This window comes from Amblyraja radiata, chromosome 3, assembly GCF_010909765.2.
Source record: "Amblyraja radiata isolate CabotCenter1 chromosome 3, sAmbRad1.1.pri, whole genome shotgun sequence".
In the NCBI taxonomy this organism is placed as follows: Eukaryota; Metazoa; Chordata; class Chondrichthyes; order Rajiformes; family Rajidae; genus Amblyraja; species Amblyraja radiata.
The window spans coordinates 130,849,708-130,865,227 of record NC_045958.1 but is presented as its reverse complement, the minus strand read 5'-3'; the positions used below and the strand labels follow the sequence as shown (position 1 = coordinate 130,865,227).

Below are 15,520 nucleotides of genomic sequence, written 5' to 3'. Positions count from 1 at the left end.
ATAAAATAACAAAACACACACTTAGCACTGTTTAACATCCACCACAGTGAGTCTACCAGGCACCTCCTCACTGGGATGGAAGGCAAAAGTCTTAAAGTCCTTGTCTCTTTCTTCCCTCCTTGTTCGCCCTCTGCGTTGAGGCGATCCAGGCTTCCAATGTTGGAACCCCGCCGGGTGATGGTAAGCCCAACGGCCGCACCCGAGCTCCGCGAACAGGCTGGTTCAAGCTCCGCGGCCCGGGGCGGTCAAAGCTGCCGAAGCTGCCACCCGCCAGTCCAGCGGACGAAGCAGTCCTTGCGGCAGCTCCGGAGAACCGGTCACAACCTGGGACCTGCGAGCTCCTGACGATGTCGTCCACTGGGCCCGCGGCCGAGTCCACTGGGCCCGCGGCTGAGCCTCCGAAGTCGGGTCGCCGCCGCCGCAACGCCACCGCAGCCCTGAAGTCGGCCAGCCTCGCGTTGGAAAGTCCTAGCTCTGCCTCTGCAGCCTCGAGGTCAGTCCCAGTTGGAGGCCGCCAGCTCCGCGATTAGGCCTCAGCGCAGACGGAGACGGAGACGGGGGATATGACAAGAAAAGGTTGCATCACCCCGAAGGAGTAGATTAAAAACAGTTTCTCCCACCCCCCACACATACATCTGCCTGGATCGTGCTGCCATGGGTGGTGGTGGAGGCAGGTACATTTATGATGTTTAAGGGGCTTTAGATAAGTACATGGATATATAGGGAATGGAGGGATATGGATCACGTGCAGGCAGGCAGAGGGGGTTTGTGGAACTTGGCATCATGTTCATCATAGACATTATGGCCTGAATGGTCTGTTCCTGTGCTGTACTGTTCTCTGGAGGAACTTAGTAGGCCAGGCAGCATCTATGGAGCGAATGAGAGACAACCTTGGCTCCACCCCTCTCTCTCCCTGGGGAGACGCGGTGAACAATACAGGGAGGGCCGGGCCGGGGGTTGGAGTAACGTTTACAAACCTCTGCCTCAGCTCACATGCGTTCGCCCGGACCCCGGCATCCGCTCCTGCCGCCGGCCCTCTCCCTCCCTTCTCTCCTTCCCTTCCCTCCCCCCTTCCCTCCCTTTTCTCCTTCCCTTCCTCCCCGTCTATCCCTCCCTCCTTTCTCTTTACCCTTCTCTCTTTTCCTCCCTCCCTTCTTTCTCTCCTTCCCTCCCTCCCTTCTTTCTCTACTTCCCTCACTCCCTTCTCTCCTTCCTCCCTTCTCTCCTTCCCACACACACGCACATAACGCAGACAACTAACACACACACATTACGCACAGACAACTAACACACACACATCACGCACAGACAACTAACACACACACAAACACACGTTAGGATGGGGTAGAAGCCCAAAGGGTAGGATGGGGCTGAAGCCCAAAATTTAATGCCTGGACTGGTTTTTCGCCAATAGTTATTGGTTTGCCAGGATCTAGTTAATTAAATTACTTTTTTTTCATTTACAGTCACTAAAACAAGTGGTATTGTAACTATGTACTTTTCAGAGGTGATCTACATATTTTGTTTGTTACTTGTAGGCTTACATGTATGCAATTTTAAATTAAAATGTAGCTTAGATCTGTTTGGTCCATTAACTCGCAGGCATTTTTTAAGCACACATTTTGATTACTTTCTATTCTACCATAGAGATATAAAGTCTATAATAGACTTTATTTGTATTTCTATCATTCTCCAGACCTTGGCTGGGAACCTGGAGCTCACCAAAATTGTTCCCAATTGGGCCCCGCACCTCCTAAGGCCGGCCCTGCTTCACCCATTCCTTCTCCCCAGAGATGCTGCCTGTTCAGCTGAGTTACTGCAGCATTTTGTGTCTATCTGCAGTATGACCCTCCGCAGCTACTGTGTTTTGTTGCACATTCCAGCTCTTGTTCCTGTAGTGGGAAGGAACTGCAGATGCTGGTTTAAACTGAAGATAGATACAAAATGCTGGAGTAACTCAGTGGGACAGGCAGCATCTCTGGAGAGAAGGAATGGGTGACGTTTCGGGTCGAGACCCTCCTTCCAGACCCTTTAGACAATAATAATAATAATAATAATAAACTTTATTACAGACTCAAGGTCCAGACAAGGGGCAACATTACATTAAAAAATGCATTGCATATCAAATATCATAAATATATATAAAAATCATGGTATATCACATAAAAACATCATAATTTATATTTAACAAAAACCCACAATACTTAAGTTAAAAATCCAGATTAAAAGATGATCAATGTCCTACAACGAGACAACGATACCAGTGTCTCCACAACTGGGATTCGTAGCGTGTAGTGCTAACCCTTATGTTTGTCAAGACCACAATAAGCACATTTTTAGTCTTTTATCCTGCAAATGAATTTATACATGTGGTGTCTTAGGATAGCTTCTAAAGTACTGACTCCTGCAGCCACAAACATATTACTGGCAATACACCATCTAGGTTGCCTTAGCAGTGTTCTCATGGCATCGTTATAGGCCACCTTTAGTCTCTGTATACTTGTCTTTAAATAGTTCGACCACACCTGTCGAACATAAATTTCTCGACCCGAAAAGTTATGTTTACATATTCTGCTGTGCTGCAGCGAGCAAGAATGTAATTGTCCTATCTGGGACACATGACAATGAAACTCTCGAGATGCTGCTGCCTGTCCCGCTGAGTCCCTCCAGCTGTTTGTGTCCGTCTTCACATCCTGCAGTTGGTTGTGCCACCGCTGCGTAGTGCTGCGCTGCGCTGGGCGTAGGGGAGGCGTCGCCGGGCGCGGTGTCCTCTTGTCTCCAACCGTGTGCTCGCTCGTTGGCGTTGACCTTTGACCGCCGGCTGGTTGGCGGCGAGGAGCCCGCGCGGGAAACAGAGCGGCCGCCGGAGCCCGGGAGCACGTGACGCCGCCAGTGACCGGAGCCGTGACGTGACGCGCGCCCCCTCTCCCGCCCCCCCCGGTCCCGGTCCCGCCGCCAACAATCATCATCATCATCATCATGCCGGCCGGCGTGTGCCCCGTGCCCGGGCCGTCCATGCTCGACTCGCTGGAGAACGCGGGCCGTCTCATCGACAAACACCTGCAGGACGACCGGCTCTACCCGGACCTGATCGACCTGCTCGCCGTCCCCAGCTGCAGTGAGTGAGGCCACTCGGCCGCCCTGCCCCAGACTAGCCCCCTGCCACGGCCCTGTCCCCAACTAGCCCACCACCACCCTGTCCCCAACTAGTCCACCACCACCACCCTGTCCCCAACTAGCTCACCACCACCACCCTGTCCCCAACTAGCCCACCACCACCACCCTGTCCCCAACTAGTCCACCACCACCACCCTGTCCCCAACTAGCCCACCACCACCCTGTCCCCAACTAGTCCACCACCACCACCCTGTCCCCAACTAGTCCACCACCACCACCCTGTCCCCAACTAGCCCACCACCACCCTGTCCCCAACTAGTCCACCACCACCACCCCGTCCCCAACTAGCCCACCACCACCACCCTGTCCCCAACTAGCCCACCACCACCCTGTCCCCAACTAGCCCACCACCACCCTGTCCCCAACTAGTCCACCACCACCACCCTGTCCCCAACTAGTCCACCACCACCACCCTGTCCCCAACTAGTCCACCACCACCACCCTGTCCCCAACTAGTCCACCACCACCACCACCCTGTCCCCAACTAGTCCACCACCACCCTGTCCCCAACTAGCCCACCACCACCCTGTCCCCAACTAGCCCACCACCACCACCCTGTCCCCGACTAGCCCACCACCACCCTGTCCCCGACTAGCCCACCACCACCACCCTGTCCCCAACTAGCCCACCACCACCACCCTGTCCCCAACTAGTCCACCACCACCACCCTGTCCCCAACTAGTCCACCACCACCACCCTGTCCCCAACTAGCCCACCACCACCACCACCACCCTGTCCCCAACTAGTCCACCACCACCCTGTCCCCAACTAGTCCACCACCACCACCCTGTCCCCAACTAGTCCACCACCACCACCCTGACCCCAACTAGTCCACCACCACCACCCTGTCCCCAACTAGCCCACCACCCTGTCCCCAACTAGTCCACCACCACCCTGTCCCCAACTAGTCCACCACCACCACCCTGTCCCCAACTAGCCCACCACCACCACCCTGTCCCCAACTAGTCCACCACCACCACCACCCTGTCCCCAACTAGCCCACCACCACCACCCTGTCCCCAACTAGTCTACCACCACCCTGTCCCCAACTAGCCCACCACCACCACCACTCCCTGTCCCCAACTAGCCCACTACCACCACCGCCCTGCCCCAGACTAACCCTCGGCCACCCTGCCCCAGACTAGCCCTTGGCCACCCTTGTCCCCGACTAGACCTCCATAACCCCGACTAACCTGCCGCTCGGCAGCTCTGCCCCCGACTAGCCCACCATCCTCCTGCCTGGGCTAAATTGATCTCTGCCTGTACATTATCCCTATCCCTCCATTCCATGTATATCCATGTATCTGTCCAAAAGCCTCTTAAACACCACTACCGTATCTGCCACCACCACTACCCCTGGCAGCACATTCCAGTCACCCATAATCCTCTGTGTAAAAATCTGTCCCACACTACTCCTCTAAGCTTTGTTCTCTGGTATTTTATATTTTTCATCTGGCGGGAGAAAGATTTTGACTGTCTACCCTACCTTTGCCTCTCATTATTTTATATATTTCTGTCAAGTCTCCCCACAACCTCTGCTGTTCCAGAAAAAACAATCAAAACCTGTCCAACCTCCCAATAGTTAACACCCCCTAATCCAGGCAGCGTTCTGGAATCAGTTTGAAGAAGGGTCCAGACCCAAACAATCTGTCCATTCCCTCCACGGACGTTGCTTGACCTGCTGAGTTCCTCCAACACTTTCTGTTTGTTTAGTTTTTAGTTTAGACGTACACCGCGGAATCAGGCCTTCGGCCCACCAAATCTGCACTGACCGGCGATCTCCGCACATTAACACTACTCTGCACACACTAGGGACAATTTTTACATTTGCACCGCCTACAAACCTGTACATCTTTGGAGTGGGGAGTGAACTGAAGCTCAGAGAAAACCCACGCAGGTCACAGGGCGAGTGTACAAACTCCGTACAGACAGCACCCCTAGTCAGGATCGAACCTGAGTCTCTGGCGCTGCATGGCAGTGGCTCTACCACTACCTGTTTTGCCTATCATTCTGGTGAACATCTTCTGCACCCTCTCCAAGTCCTTCATATCCTTTCTGTAGCAGAATGACCAGAGCTGCATGCAATACAATTGTGGAGACTGCAGATGCTGGAATCCTGAATCATGCAAAGTGCTGAACCCCAACCAGAGTTTTATCAAGTTGCAATACGACTTGCTAACTTTGATACTAAATGCTCTGACCAGTGAAGTGAATGAATGAAAGTAATTTGCTAGATCACACGTTTTCTTTTCTTTTACTGTTCTATCAGTGGGATCATTCTGATTAAGTGATGTAGGAACGACACAATCTACAATTTGTAGTTTTGGGCTCTGAATTTCATCTGGTACATTTCTGTTCATTCTATTGCCCTGTTTAGAGTTCCTTAGAATTCCTACCTTCCTCACAGACTATTACAGCTTTACTTTGTGCTTTCTGGAAAAACAGTGCCTGTAATGAATCCCAGGAAACTTCATCGTGCTCTTCTGTCCAAAATCCCTCTGGAGAGGGCAAAACTGTCAGTAGTGCAGATGAAAGAGACGCGGGGAGAGGGTGCACCTGTGAGGGAAGGGAAGGTAGAAGTGGGAATAGCAAAGTAAGGGGGAGAGTAAGAGGAGAACATGTTTTAAAATGCAGATGAGATGGAGTAGATGAGATTGAGCAATGGAGCGGCGAAGAACATTAAGTCCAGGGTGAGGTTGTGTTGTCAACGAGAGCTGGAATGACAATGGAAATATTCATTGCTACAGTGAACGATTGAAGGATGAAATACAGGGAATTTATTGAGGGAGAAGGGAGGTTTGAGAGAGAAAATCAGTATGCAGAGAAATCACTGACATGAATTTCAGTGGTACATCTGTAATAATAATAATAACAATAAACTTTATTACGGACTCAAGGTCCAGACAAGGGGCAACATTACATTAAAAAAAATGCATTGCATATTAAAAAATATCATAAAGTACATATAAAATCACAGTATATCACATAAAAGCATCATAAATTATATATATTTTAAAACACAATACATAAGTTAAAAATCCAGATTAAAAGAATGATCAATGTCCTACAACGAGACAACGATACCAGTGTCTCCACAGCTGGGATTCGTAGCGTGTAGTGCTAACCCTTATGTAAGAACCTAAAAGAGAAATAATGTGCTGGAGTAACTCAGCGGGTCAGGCAACATCTCTGGAGAACATGTATAGGTGATGTTTTAGATCGGGCGTTTCAGATGTTTAGAGACATGCAGCGTGGAAACTTCGGTCCGCCTTACCCACACCGGCCAGCATGTTCCAGCTACACTAGTCCCATCTGCCGGTGTTTGGCCCATATTACTCCAAACTTGTCCTATCCATAGAAACATAGAAAATCGGTGCAGTAGGCCATTCGCCCTTTGAGCCAGCACCGCCATTCAATATGATCATGGCTGATCATCCAAAATCAGTACCCCATTCCTGCTTTTCCCCCATATCCCTTGATTTCTTTAGCCCAAAGACCTAAATCTAACTTTCCCTTGAAAACATCCAATGAATTAGCCTCCACTGTCTTCTGTGGCAGAGAATTCCACAGTTACAACTGGGTGAAAAAAGCTTTTCCTCATCTCAATCCTAAATGGCCTACCCCTTATTCTTAAGCTGTTACCCCTGGTTCTGGATTCCCCCAACATCGGGAACATTTTTCTTGCATTTCGCCTTGTACCTGTCTTAACTGTTTCTTACATGTTTGGGTAGTCCCTGCCTCTACTACCTTCTCTGGCAGCTCGTCCTGTCATGTTTTTATACACCTCGATGTCTTTATACGATAAGAATACATCCTCTGGCGCTCCAAGGAATGGAGTCCCAGCCAACTCAATCTCTTCCCATAGCTCAGGCCCTCGAGTCCTGGCAACATCATCGTAAATCTTCTCTGTACCCTTTCCAGCTTGACAATATCTTTCCTATAACATGGTGCCCATGAACACAATACTCCAAATGTGGTCTCACCCCAATGTCTTGTACAACTGCAATATGACCTTCCAACTTCTATACCCTTCTTCAGACTGATCAATTCAGACTCCGCATGAAACATTTGTATTTACGGATCAACTTTCCATCTCAACACAGATAATCCTTCACTATCGGGGATGACTGACATGGATTATCCACTACAAGGACCTGGTCTGGTGTCTCTCCCCAATCTCCCAGAGATCAGCCCGATCCGGAGAGTGCCTCTTCCTCCAGAGTTGGTTGAGCAGTTTGGACGTATCCTTTAGTTTTGGAGCATGGCCGATTGAGTCAGGCCAAGACTCGGTTCAGCTTATCATCTGACTTCAGTGTCTCTCGTGCACACAGGTGCAGACATGGTGTATAGGTGCAGATGTTAATGTGGCTCCTGACATACTTGGTGAGTATGAGTGATGGCAGAGGGATATGTGTTAATACACTAACATACATGCGTGTGGATGCATATCCAGCTATGAAACATGCTGCCAATAGTGAAAAGCCATCTTCCCATAACTGACTGGGTATGGCCTGATTTGATGGATCTGTGAACCATACGGACACCTGTTGTAACCTTACATCGCGTATCTCAGATATGCAGTGTAACTGCATGATGGGTGTTTTTCCTGAGATCGCCAAGGCCTGGCTGACCATCGATAGTGACATCTTCATGTGGAATTATGAGGATGGGTAAGTGAACGGGTGTGTCGGGCTGTGGAGTGATTTTTAAATACATTAATATGTTGCAGGCATATCTGACAGTCATGTTTAACATCCCTTTGAATTTCTCTGAAGATGGAGAGTCACCTCAAATCATAACACTTCAGCTGAAGGAACTTCTACCAGGCTTTTAGGCTGGGAATTCCAAGATTTTAACTGGGTACCAATGAAGAAGCAACAAATGTGTTAGAGCAAAGAAAGGGGAGGTACGAAGCAAGCCAGGCAGCATCTGTGGAGGTTGATGGATCTAGCTGCAGATGACGATCTCGACTCAAAACATTGATTGTCCATTTCCACGCACAGATGCCATCTGGCCTTCTTCAAAGCTGTTGGGTGCAAAAGGCCGTTCACCCTTTTGTGACAACTTAATCATAGTGTGGGTTCTGCAGGAAAGGTCATGTCTCACATTCATTTGAGTTTTTTGAGGTGATGAATATGATTGAGGATAAGATAGTACATGATGTGCACATGGACTTTAGTAAAACTTTAAACCTCTTATGCACCCTCTCCAAAGATTCCACATTCTTCCTGCGATGTGGAGACCAGATTGCACACAATACTCCTAATGTGGCTTAACACCAATTCTATGCAATTAGACAATAGACAAGTGCAGGGGTAGGCCATTCAGCCCTTCAAGCCAGCACCGCTGATCATCCACAATCAGTACTCCATTCCTGCCTTCTCCCCATATCCCTTGACTCCGCTATCTTTAAGAGCTCTATCTAATGGGCCTATCCTACTTGGGCTATTTTTAGGCGACTGCCAGCAATTGTCATAGTCGTAGCAGGTCGTCGAAAAAACGGCGACAGGACCCCCCCTTCGACATAAAATTTGAAATAGAATCATTACTTTAACAACAAAAAAAACGAGGTCAACACCGACGACAACCTACGTCACCTGGCGACAACCTACGTTAACCTGGCGACAACTACGACAGCACCTTCGTCAGAAGAAGTCAATCTATGCTCATTGGCGTCAAACCCACTGTCGCCGACTGTCTCTAAAATGTTTTGAATATGTTGAAACTCCAGTGGCGACCAGAAAGACGCTACAACTCTTTGGGCAACTGAAGAGACTACTTACGACCATACAGGCGACACTCCGGCGACCATGTGGCAACAGCCTAGTCACCTGAAAAATCGCCTGTGGGACAGGCCCATAAGTCTCTCTTGAAAGCATCCAGAGAATTGGCCTCCACTGCCTTCCGAGGCAGAGAATTCCACAGATTCCCAACTCTGGGTGAAAACGTTTTTCCTCATCTCTGTTCTAAATGGCCTTCCCCTTATTCTTAAACTGTGGCCTCTGGTTTTGGACTGCCCCAACATCGGGAACATGTTTCCTGCCTCGAGCGTGTCCAATCCCTTAATAATCTTATATGTTTCATTAAGATCCCCTCATCCTTCCAAATTCCAGTGTATACAAGCCCAGTCGCTCCATTCTTTCAACATATGACAGTCCCGCCATCCTGGGAATTAACTTTGTGAACCTACGCTGCACTCCCAAAATAGCAAGAATGTCGTTCCTCAAATTTGGAGACCAAAACTGCACACAATACACTAGGGCCCTGTACAACTGCAGAAGGACCTCTTTGCTCCTATACTCAACTCCTCTTGTTAAGAAGGCCAACATGCCATTAGCTTTCTTCACTGCCTGCTGTACCTGCATGCTTGCTTTCAGTGATTGATGAACAAGGACACCCACATCTCGTTGCACTTCCCCTTTTCCTAACTTGATACCATTCAGATAATCATCTGCTTTCCTGTTTTTGCCACCAAAACGGATAACCTCACATTTATCCACATTAAACTGCATCTGCCATACATCACTCACCCAATCTTGTCCAAGTCGCCCTGCATCTTCATAGCATCCTCACAATTCACACTGCCACGCAGCTTTGTGTCATCTGCAAATTTGCTAATGTTACTTGTAATCCCTTCATCTTAATCATTAATGTATATTTTAAATAGCTGCAGTCCCAGTACCGAGCCTTGCGGTACCCCACTAGTCACTGCCTGCCATTCAAAAAACGGACTTGTTAATCTCTACTCTTTGTTTCCTGTCTGCCAACCAATTTTCTATCCATGTCAGCACTCTACCCCCAATGCCATGTGCTCTAATTTTGCCCACTAATCTCCTCTGTGGGACCTTATCAATGGCTTTCTGAAAGTCCAGGTACACTACATCCACTGGCTCTCCCTTGTCCATTTTCCTAGTTACATCCTCAAAACATTCCAGAAGATTAGTCAAGCATGATTTCCCCTTCGTAAATCCATGCTGACTCGGACCGATACAAATGTGACGCTATTTCATCTTTTATAATTGACTCCAGCATCTTCCCCACGACCGATGTCAGGCTAACTGGTCTATAATTCTCTGTTTTCTCTCCCTCCTTTCTTAAAAAGTGGGATAACTTTAGCTACCCTCCAAACCACAGGAACTGATCCTGAATCTATAGAACATTGGAAAATTGTCACCAATGCGTCCACGATTTCTAGTGCCACTTCCTTAAGTACCCTGGGATGCAGACCATCAGGCCCTGGGGATTTATCAGCCTTCAGTCCCATCAGTCTTCCCAATACCATTTCCTGTCGAATATGAATTTCCTTCAGTTTCACCATCACCCTAGATCCTCTGGCCACTAGTACATCTGGGAGATTATTTGTGTCTTTTTTTGTGAAGACAGATCCAAATTACCTGTTCAGCTCATGTGCCATTTCCTTGTTCCCCATAATAAATTCACCTGTTTCTGTCTTCAAGGGTCCAACTTTGGTCTTGACTAATTTTTTCCTCTTCACATATCTAAAGAAGCTTTTATATTCTTGCCTAGCTTACCTTCGTACTGCATCTTTTCTCCCCGTATTGCCTTTTTAGTTGTCTTCTGTTGCTCTTTAAAAGTGTCCCACTCCTCTGGCTTCCCACTCATCTTTGCTATGTTATTGTCCTTGACTTCCCTTGTGACATGACATCCTGACATCCCTTGTGACATGTCTTCCAATTGTGACTTGACTTCCTGACTCTTGCACACAAATGTCTTGATTGATGAAGAATACCAAATGTTTACCATTCTAACAAGTGTTCAGAGAGCTATGGACTTGCACACCAAACCCCCCCCTGCACATCATTGCAGATCCAGAAGGCGCTCAGGATCCAAAGAGACTAGGATTCAAAATTGGCTTGGCCATCAAAGATACGTTGTAGTGGTGGAGGGTTGACCAGCGGTGTTCTGCAGGGATCAGTGCTGGGACATTTTAAATGATTTGAATGAACATGGAAGTGGGCTGAAGAGCGAGTTGACAGATGACAGAAAACTTAGCAGAGTTGTGGATAGAATGCCTTTTATTGTCATTCAAACAGACAAGGTTTGATCAAAATTTCATTCCTGCAGTCATGACATTACAAAAAAAACCAAGACACACACTTAACACAATTTACACAAACATCCATCACAGTGAATCTCCAACATCTCACTGATGGAAGGCAAAAGTCTTATCTCTTCCCTTTGTTCTCCTCCCGCGGTCCAGCAGTCCAACTGCAGCGTAGAGGCGAACTGGGGATGTTAAAGCCTCCGGTGGGCGATGGTAAGTCCCGCGGCCGTTTAAGCCGCGCCGGGCGATGTTAGGCCCCGCTCCGAGTCATTTAAACCCTGCGATTCCGGCTCCGAAGCTCCGAAGTCGGGTTGCCGCCACGCGCCACCACATCTCTCCCCGCTCCGAAGTCGGCCAGTTCCGCGATGGCGAGTCCGCAGGCTCCACGACTGGAACCCTCAGGTTGGTTCCGATTGGAGGCCGCCACGATGTTAGGCCCAACGACACCGGAGACCCGACAGAGAAAATGTCGGGTCCCCGTACAGGGAAGAGATTAAACGGTTTCCCCCCCACCCCCCCACATATACATAGCTAAAAAATAATAAAAATTAGAACCAAAAACATACATCTAACGGGACAAAAATGGAAAAAAAGACAGACTGCAGTCGAGCCGCTGCCGTTAGGTGCCGCCACACTCCAGATAGTGTAAAAACTGATGTATAGACTCTAAACTTGCTCAATATAATATGAATGGCCTGACTATGCGCCTGGTTTTATTGTCATTTTCAGGGGTGATTTGGTGTACTTCGATGGACTGAGTGAAACAATTCTATCAGTGGGACTAGTAAAACCCAGAGCGGGTAAGTTGGTTACTTTTAAAGTTCTGTTTATTAGGCTTGGTTAGATTGATTCCCATCTTCGAACAGAATATAGAAAGGTACAGCACAGGAACAGGCCCTTTGGCCTACAATGCCAAGCCAAACTAATCTCCTCTGCCTGCATTTGATCCATATCCCTTCACTCCCTATTGTGCCCCTCTCCGCTCCATGTGCCTATCGAAAAGCCTCTTGAACACCACTATTGTATCTGCTGCCACCCCCACCCCTGGCTGTGCATACAGGCCACATATCCTTCTGTGTAAAAAAAAAGTAAAACACTTGGCTTGCACATCTCCTTAACAGTTTCCTCCCCTTGCCTCAAAACGATGTCACTATTCTTTGCTATTTCCTTCCTGGCGAAAAAGGTTCTGACTGTCTACCCAATCTATGCCTCTCATAATTTTATATACATCTATGCGGTCTCCTTTCAACTTCCGGTGTTTCAGAAAGCAATCCAAATTTAGACTAATCTTTTCAGAGATGCTGCCTGACCCGTTGAGTTACTCCAGCACGTTGTGTTTTTTAAATTTGTAAACCAGCGTATGCAGTTCCTTGTGTCTACAATTGTTTTAAAGCATTGTTTCTCTACCTGCCTCAACTACTTCCTCTGTTAGCTCATTCCACATACCTCCCACCCTCTGTCTGAAAAAGCCGCCTCTAGGGACCCCTTTAATTATCTCCCCTCTCGCATTAAACATGAGCCCTTGAGTTTTAAACTCCCTACCCTGGAGTAAAGCCTATCTACCCTGTCTCTGCCCCTCATGAGTTACAAACCTCAGGTTACAGCTATTAATTCCGGATCTAAACTTAACCCCCCTAGTCTGGTTCAGTCAAACACCGAATAGGAGCAACTCTATTTTATTGTATACAATACCGCGGGACCGATCCTCGTTACCACTTACTCAAGCCCGGCACAGCTCCGCACACATAGAACAGACCCAAGACGATCGGCACATCCCAATGTGCTCCCCACACCTTTATACCCCTCCAAACTAAAGGCGCGAAAGTACTTGGGGGAGGCCACCTCCACAAGCCAATTACCGATGCAGGCTGCAAAGTACATAGAATGACGATTCTTTGGCCCAATCATACAATAGCACATAACATAGTTTCAACACATAGCTCTTGAGGGGAGACACTTCCATTAAGTAAAGAAACATTATCGCTCAATAAAGAAACATCTTTGGTGAGGCGGCTCTCCTGGACCTATCACAATTAACGGCGGGAAGGCACTGCGACATAATTGAAACCTAATATTTCCCCAACCAATTCCAAGCATGCTGTTGCAGCAGTGCATAGCTCCTTCTGCAGAATCCCATACATATTAACAACTGACAGGGCATCTGAACAGAAACCTCTCTGCAACCCCTTCCCAGGCTTCAGACTCCCTATAGCCATCCATGTCACATGGTTCTGCAGCTCTCTGCAAACGATGTCAAGCAGGTTTCACAGATCTTTACACAGACATCTTCCGTTTCCCCAAGTCTTCACTAAGGAAGACACAAACAATCTCCCAGATGTACTGGAGGACAGAGGATCTAAGGGGGTAGAGGAACTGAAATTTTTTTTAATTAGGCAAAAAATAGTATTGGGTAGGCTAATGGGACTGAAGGATGATAAATCCCCTGGGCCTGATGGTCTGCATCCCAGGGTCCTCAGGGAGGTGGCTCTAGAAATAGTGGGCGCATTGGTGATCATTTTCCAATGTTCAATAGATTCAGGATCAGTTCCTGTGGATTGGAGGATAGCTAATGTTATCCCACTTTTCAAGAAAGGAGCGAGAGAGAAAACGGGGAATTACATACCAGTTAGTCTGACTTCGGTGGTGGGAAAGATGTTGGAGCAGTAAAAGGATTAGTCCAAGTCAGTATGGATTTATGAAAGGGAAATGCTTGACTAATCTTCTGGAATATTTTGAGGATGTGACAAGTAAAATGGATGAAGGGGTGCCAGTGGATGTAGTATATCTAAACTTTCAGAAAGTCATTGATAAGGTCCTGCACGGGAGACTAGTGACTAAAATTAGAGCACATGGTATTGGGGGTAGGGTGTTGACATGGATAGAAAATTGGTTGGCAGACCGGAAGCAAAGAGTAGGAGTGAACGGGTCCTTTTCAGAATGGCAGGCAGTGGCGAGTGGAGTGCCGCAAGGCTCTGTGTTGGGGCCGCAACTGTTTACCATATATATTAATGATTTGGAAGGGGGAATTAGGAGCAACACTAGCAAGTTTGCGGATGACACAAAGCTGGGTGGCAGTGTGAACTGTGAAGAGGATGTTGGGAGGTTGCAGTGTGACCTGGACAGGTTGAGTGAGTGGGCAGATGCGTGGCAGATGCAGTATAATATAGATAAATGTGAGGTTATCCACTTTGGCGGGAAAAACAAGGGGGCAGATTATTATCTCAATGGGGTTAGGTTAGGTAAGTGGGAGGTGCATCGAGACCTGGGTGTCCTTGTACACCGGTCACTGAAAGTTGGCGTGCAGGTACAGCAGGCAGTGAAGAAAGCTAATGGAATGTTGGCCTTCATAACAAGAGGATTTCAGTATAGGAGTAAAGAGGTTCTTCTGCAGTTGTATAGGGCTCTGGTGAGACCACATCTGGATATTGTGTACAGTTTTGGTCTCCTAATTTGAGGAAGGACATCCTTGTGATTGAGGCAGTGCAGCGTAGGTTCACGAGATTGATCCCTGGGATGGCGGGACTGTCATATGAGGAAAGATTGAAAAGACTAGGCTTGTATTCACTGGAGTTTAGAAGGATGAGGGGGATCTTATAGAAACATATAAAATTATAAAAGGACTGGACAAGCTAGATGCAGGAAAAATGTTCCCAATGTTGGGCGAGTCCAGAACCGGGGGCCACAGTCTTAGAATAAAGGGGAGGTCATTTAAGACTGAGGTGAGAAAAAATGTTTTCACCCAGAGAGTTGTGAATTTATGGAATTCCCTGCCACAGAGGGCAGTGGAGGCCAAATCACTGGATGGATTTAAGAGAGAGTTAGATAGAGCTCTTGGGGCTAGTGGGATCAAGGGATATGGGGAGAAGGCAGGCACGGGTTATTGATAGGGGACGATCAGCCATGATCACAATGAATGGCGGTGCTGGCTCGAAGGGCCGAATGGCCTCCTGCTGAACCTATTTTCTATTTTTCTATGTTTCTAAGTACCCAAATTTCTGATATTCACACAGCCATCAGATTCTTTTTGCTCCAGGGAAAATCCCGCTGATCCAATCTTTCCTTCTAACTCAAGCCCTCCATCGAAGAAACATTCCTGTGAATATTTCCTGCACCCTCTCCTGCTTAATCACATCCTTACTGTGCCATGGCGACCAGAACTGCACTTCATACTTGCAGTGCGGCCTAACCAATGTTTAAGATGCATTTTGTTTGGGATAAGTGCTTGGCTTTGATTTCCCGTTACCTGAGCTGGACAGTGAGGGTTCATTTGCCTTGGCT

General features: G+C 47.9%; 1 protein-coding gene across 1 annotated transcript in view; it reads left to right on the top strand.

Annotated features, from left to right (window-relative positions):
• The first annotated feature begins 2,775 nt into the window (after window positions 1–2,775).
• nup155 (nucleoporin 155) overlaps window positions 2,776–15,520 on the top strand; it is a 129,159-nt gene continuing 116,414 nt past the window's right edge. Inside the window, exons 1-4 of the mRNA XM_033018766.1 lie at window positions 2,776–3,118; window positions 7,281–7,418; window positions 7,751–7,847; window positions 11,972–12,042. Of these exons, the coding sequence (XP_032874657.1) occupies window positions 2,980–3,118; window positions 7,281–7,418; window positions 7,751–7,847; window positions 11,972–12,042 (445 nt within the window). The 5' untranslated portion in view covers window positions 2,776–2,979. The remainder of the gene's footprint in view (window positions 3,119–7,280; window positions 7,419–7,750; window positions 7,848–11,971; window positions 12,043–15,520) is intronic.